Source organism: Orycteropus afer, unplaced genomic scaffold (genome assembly GCF_000298275.1).
Source record: "Orycteropus afer afer isolate SDZICR_OR568_19922 unplaced genomic scaffold, OryAfe1.0 scaffold00010, whole genome shotgun sequence".
Taxonomy (NCBI): Eukaryota; Metazoa; Chordata; class Mammalia; order Tubulidentata; family Orycteropodidae; genus Orycteropus; species Orycteropus afer.
The window spans coordinates 2,642,313-2,648,702 of NW_006921597.1; the positions used below are offsets into that span (position 1 = coordinate 2,642,313).

At 38.9% G+C, this 6,390-nt stretch overlaps 1 protein-coding gene across 1 annotated transcript in view; it reads right to left on the bottom strand.

The window, feature by feature from the left end:
- Positions 1–6,390, bottom strand: part of NOTCH2 (notch receptor 2) — a 251,073-nt gene that overhangs the window by 51,952 nt on the left and 192,731 nt on the right. Inside the window, 2 exon segments of the mRNA XM_042782172.1 lie at positions 1,091–1,201; positions 5,131–5,364. Coding sequence (XP_042638106.1) covers positions 1,091–1,201; positions 5,131–5,364 — 345 coding nt within the window.

Consider the following 6,390-nt stretch of genomic DNA (forward strand, 5'->3'; position numbering starts at 1 on the left):
ATCATTCAATATTTTGCCCATAGAATCTTTCAATGTTGCATCTCAAGGCTTAAATTTTCTCTTCAGTTCTTTCAGCTTGAGAAATGCTGAGCATGCTCTTCCCTTTTGGTTTCTAGGTCTTCGCACATTTCATTATAATTGACTCTGTTTTCTCAAGCTGCTCTTTGAAATCTTGTGTTTAGCTCTTTTATCTTGTTATTTCTTCCATTTGCTTTTGCTACTCCTTGTTCAAGGGCAAGTTTCAGAGTGTCTTCTGATATCCATTTTGGTCTTTTCTTCCTTTTTTGTATTTTTAATGATGTTTTGCTTTCTTCATGGATGATGTTGTTGATTTCATCCCACAATTCTTTTGGTTTTCGGTCACTGGTGCTCAATGCATCAAATCTATTCTTCAGATCATCTCTCAATTCAGGTGGGATATAATATAGATCATATTTTGGCTCTCGTGGACTTATTTTAATTGTCTTCATTTTCAACTTGAACTTGCATATAAGCAGTTGATGTTCCACAATCAGCTCTTGGCCTTGTTTTACTTTAGGTGTTCATAATTTTGAAAGTTATAACTCAAGTTATTTTGGGCATTTATGTTCTTCCTTTTGAGTAGAAAGAACTCATTTGTGGTAGTCAAATTTAAGTTGGCCCTTCCATGTTCTGATCTTATCCAACAATTTCCCAAGAGAAGAAATACCCAGAAGTGAGTATTTAGTATTTTCATAGAGATTTATTTTGGGTATGCTTTTACAAAAAAACATTACTACCATTGAAAAATGAAGTTAGTTTTGGAAGCAATGTAACTTAAGTACAGAGATGGAAATTCATGATCTGACTAGGAATTTTTTTTTCAGGTAGTAATAAACATATGGTCTAAAAATCCTAAGAGAATTGTAATATTACTGGGAACAAAAGCAAGAACAGAGATGTGTGAACAGAAGACTGGTTCAGGAAACATGGAGACAGACTTCCAACCTTCCATACAGACAAAGAAATACACAAATAAGGAGATATTTAAAGAGTCATTTTCCCTTAGATGCCATTCTCCCAAAGTGATGGGGTTGAATGAGTGGGTCTCTCAGTAAAAAATCAGCATTACCTGTGAAGCCTGGTGAACAGGCACAGCTATAGCGGTTAATGCCATCCTTACATACTCCATGGACACAAGGATTACTTGCACAGTCATCAAAATTAATTTCACAGTTAATCCCTGTGAAGACAAAAGCAAAGACAAACAATTCTATATCACCACAAAAATGCAAGTACTTAACTGTTCATATTTAAAAAAATCTAAATATAAACACTATCTAGACAACTGTGGATATATTAAGGCAGCAGTTCTCAAAGTGTAGTCCATGAACTCTTAGACATCTTCAAGACCCTTCCTGGTGGATCATGAGGTCAAGATGATTTTCTTAGTAACTTTAAACCATTATTTTCCTTTTGCACTATGTTGACATTCTCACTGACAGTGCAAAAAGCAAATGGAATCTTAGCATGAATCAAAGCAGTGGCACCACATTGTACCACTAGTCACTATATTCTTCACTAACCTGCTTTGGCATGTTAGAAAAACAAACCAAAAAACCAAAGAATAAAAAAAGTTTTACTTAAGAATGGCCTTGGTGAAACAGTAAGAGTTACTAATTGTATAATTAAATCTTAATGCTGGAGTATACATCTAATATTCTGTGTGACAAAGTGGGAAGTACATACAAAGCACTACTGTGGCATGCCAAAGTACAATGGCTGTCTCCAGGAAAAGTAGTCATGTGATTGTTTGAGTTGTGAGCTGAAATACTGGCTTTTTCCATGGAACCTCATTTTAATTGAAAGAACAGACAAACCTGACTATTCAGACTACCAGTGCCAGCACCAGTTGCTACTGAGTCAGTTCCAACTCACAGCAACCCTGTGTGTGTCAGAGTAGAACTATGCTCCACAGCATGCTCCATGGCTGGTGTTTCAAAGTCCATCACCGGGCCTTCTTTCTGATGTGGTTCTGGGGGGATTCAAACCTCTAACCTTTGGGTTAGAAGCTGAGCATAGATAACTATTTGTATCACCCAGGGACTCTATTCAGATTAGAGACAGACATTAAGTGAACAAAGAAAACTTGTCATTTCAAACAAAGGACCTGGCAGTGTTTTCTGCCAAAGATAAACATCTGAGTTTTCAAGTGAAAAGTAGAAGTCTGGACCATTTGTACCCATCACTGCAAGCTTGACAGCTTATTGGCACCGATAAGGGCTAAAGTTCAGGACAAATCTTACTGAACTTTTTCCTGAAATATGCTGCCTTACTCCTTGGTCTACTCCCCAGCTGAGTGGCAGAGTCTTGTTATGGTAACACGGGTTGAATGGTAGATATGGATAAGTAAACAGTAAAGGCTTAACAATCATTACTATTACCATTGTCCTGAAAAAGTACTCATGATATGACATGAATGCAATGATGCTTTCTAGGTATCATAGCAAAATACCTTGGTAGTATGAAAAATCTGAAAATAAAACATGGTAATAAGGATATAAACAAAGAAACAAAACTTATAAGGCAAATACCATGATTTTAATCCACTCACATTTCATATTAATGTTTTTATGAATAATTTGACAGGAATAATTTATGGAGCCATTATTAAGTACAAAGCACTTAGTTTAGCACTTTACATAATTTATGTCTAATCCTCTTGTTCAATATGCAAATCAAGCTGTTACACTCGTTTCATTGATGAGATAACTGATTGACATAATGCAAGTTACGGGAACACAGCTAGAGTCTGAACCTTGTTCTCTGGCTCTACAGCTCTGTCCCTGTTCTACCATACCATATTGTGTTTCTATGATAAATGAAACTGCTGTCTCCCTAAGCATAATGAGGTAAGGAATTTCCATATTGCTTGTACACACGTGGATACCTTTAGGGGATATGTCCAGTCCTTGACTGACAATGCTTCTTTACCTAGGAATTGGTTCCCTCCAAACCACAAAGGCTGACTCCACTCTCACGGTCACGCTTTATTCAAGCACGAACAGACATCAGAGCCAATGCAATGCCCTCATCTGTAACAGTGGAATTTGAGCTCTGTGACCTATGGTCTGCAAACTGCCCTGCTACCTGTTAATCTCCCCAAAGCTTTATTGGTCAGCTCTCCCTTGGGATTTGTGAGATGTTTCTGTATGCTTTCACTAAACCCTTTCATTTACTTGTTTGTAAATGCTTGTTTAGGCTAGCCCAAGTTGGTTTGTTACTCGAAACCCAAAGAAACTTACTTGAAACAATTTCCTTCTTGATACAAGAAGGTATCAAAAGTGATCCTGGGTAATATATCTCACTTTATATATGCAGTGACAAATCACAATTTTTAATGAGTAACTTCTAAAGTATCCCTTCCATCCACACACCTATCCAAACTGCAACCTAACAACTTAGGACAATATTATAGAGTGACCCTGGATTGTTATTCTAGAATTCAAAAGTCTATTCATAATGACTCATTTAATAGATCCATCCTTTCACCCAAGCCCCTGGAACATGACAGCTCTTTCTTCACCCATATGGACAATTTCTTTCTGTTGTCTTTGATTCTCCCAACAGCTTCAGGGATGGGTTTGGCAGCTTTCTGAGAGACTCAGGCCTTCCTTCCCTGTGTTACCTGCACACCACTCGTATTTATTTCTTGCCTTTCTCAGTGACAGCTATTTAAACCCTGCCCTCTTGTCCTCCCCAGGGAACACACCTGATACATCCTGGCATGATGATATAATCCCAGTGAAAACAAAGTGCTTGCCAACCCACCACTCACCCAGTTTTCCAGTATGTTTGTTAAAACAGGAATGATAGCAAAGCCTAAAACAGCCCTTCCATTCTAAAGGCATCCATTCAATTGCTTGTAAATCTCTCAAATTTCTTTTCGGACTGCAATTTCTCATGTCTGGGGACCAGCCCGGAAGCAAATTGCTTTTGGAAGGTTTCACAAAGATCTATTCAGCCCTTTTAGTGAGTTATCTAAACGTGGGGAGGGGGATGGCATTTTCAGCTGTGAAGGCATGGGATGTTTTTCATATGCTTGAGCAACTCAAAAAGGACTTTGTTTTCAAACTTGGCATGTATGAGGTGCTGGATGAAGACCAGGGCTTTGACAAGTTTGAAGAAATGGGTTTGGAAATAACAAAATAAAATGAGGGCATCTAATCACCTCCCCCACCTTTGCCCCCTACACAGGCCATTTTCCTTAAGTCCTGAACGTGTTCCCAATAAATCACTCCCTTGTATTGGAAGGTTCCCTTCTAACAAAGGCACACATTGGTTAATCTTCCACTAATATATTTTCCTTTGATCTAAGAAATAGTACTTCTCTGTCCATTAACCACAGTTGTGACAATGATTATTCATCGAATAAGTAAAACAGAATCCAGTGAAACCTGTGAAACGCTGCTGGCTGAGAAAATAATTGAACATTCCCCCTAAAAGGAGAAGCATACCCTCACAACTGACAATTGGTCATTCAACTTGGGTCAGGGAACGGCAATGAACTCTGGGAATGGGAAATGGTGGCTCCTGTATTGCAAATTATGAACTACTGTGGCGTGGTGTAAACTATCTCCCCTCCTTTAGAACTCCCCCACAAACTGCCTAAGGCACCACCAGAGACAAGTGGCAGAAGAAAAATGTCACATTAAAGGAACTGGACTCTGAAATAGAAAATAAACTACTGGAAGAAGAAACTATCGGAAAACAGGAAGGAAGGAAGGAAACAAGGAAGGCAGGAAGGAAAGGAGAGCGTCATTAATCCGGGATGGGGGATTAAAGCAAAAAGAAAATCAAATCAAGCCATAAACCAAGAGAGTTTTTCAATTAAATAATAATTTCAATTTTTTTGAAGTGACATGCTTCTTTAAAAAAAAAACACCACCACACATGCACAAAATCATCAGCTTTACAAAGCTATTGTCTCTACACTAGATTAAGACCATCTGCTTCTGAGATATTTATAGTTGTGGCTTTGGCTGTGCTTCTCAGAATCAGGACTGTTTTATAGGTATCTGAGAATATGCTAAGAAAGTCTGAGACATCTACTTAAATTGCGTTTGAGAAACAGTGAAAACTCCAAGCCAAACATAAACAGAGTAGGCTTACCTGATGTGCCTGGCTGGCAGTTGCACTGGTAGCCATTTACCAGGTCAATGCAGCGACCATCATTCAAGCAAGGGCTGCTGTCACATTCATCAACCTGGTCACTGCAGATGGTTCCCATGTATCCGGGATTGCAGATGCAGGTGTAGGAATCAATACCATCCTGGCACTGGCCATGGTGGCAAGGGTCAGGGTCACAGTTGTCTATGTTCTCCTCACACAACACACCAGTGAAACCTTCAAAAGGAATTTTACCAAGGAGTCATAAAACCAAGGCAGATACTCCACATCAGAACAAAAAGGCAGCTATATCCATACAGGTATCCTGTATCTTAAACAACTAATACTGTTAATTGTATTTAATAAGGAGCAGCTGAAACTTGCTCTTTGCATGGATTTATAAGGCAAGCCTGAAAAGTCATGATTAAAGTTTTACAAATCAAATTTGTAGAATTTAAAGTTCTGACTGATTAATGTATCCTCATTTCTTACTGAGTTTCAGTTGGTAACAGATCTCAATGTATTTCCCTTTTATGTTTAGCACTGTATTCCTTTTGTTCCCAAACCCAACATATAGGAACTATACTAATGGTTTTGTGTGTCTTATTTTCACAATTCTAACTTCGGAAAGCTCTGGTAGCATAGTGGCTAAAGCACTTGACTGCTAACCAGAAGGCTGGCGGTTCAAACCCCACCAGCCACTCCTCGGAAGAAAGGTTGGGCAATCCTACTTCCGTAGTGATACTGCCTCAGAAACCCAAGGAGGGGTCGCTATGAGTTGGGGCCGACTCGACGGCACATTAACAACAACAACAACTTTGGAAAACAGAGAACTTTTCTCTATTCCTCTCAACTGCTCCCACTGTGCTGTGCACATACAGCAGATTTTAAATAAATATATATTTAATAAAATGAACAACCAGTTATGAGCATTTAAAAGTGAGAGGAACCAATAAGAATTGCTTCCTTCAAGGCTTCTATCGACCAACATTAAATCTCTTCCTAAAATGTGCCAATGCCTCGCTTCCTTTTTTAAACATGAGTTCAAGATTGGTAATCATTCTCCAGCAACGCTAACCCTCTACGAGCAGAATCTGGCCAGTGGAAGACAAAATGCTTGAGATTCCTCAACCAGGGCCAACAGTTTGTGAAAAGAGAAAGAAGTTGAGTGGCTCATCTAAGATGGCCTAATCTAAGTAGGTCTGAGAGATTATGGTGCCCCAATGCTAAAGAAATACTGTTGTTGTTGTTATGTGCCGTCGA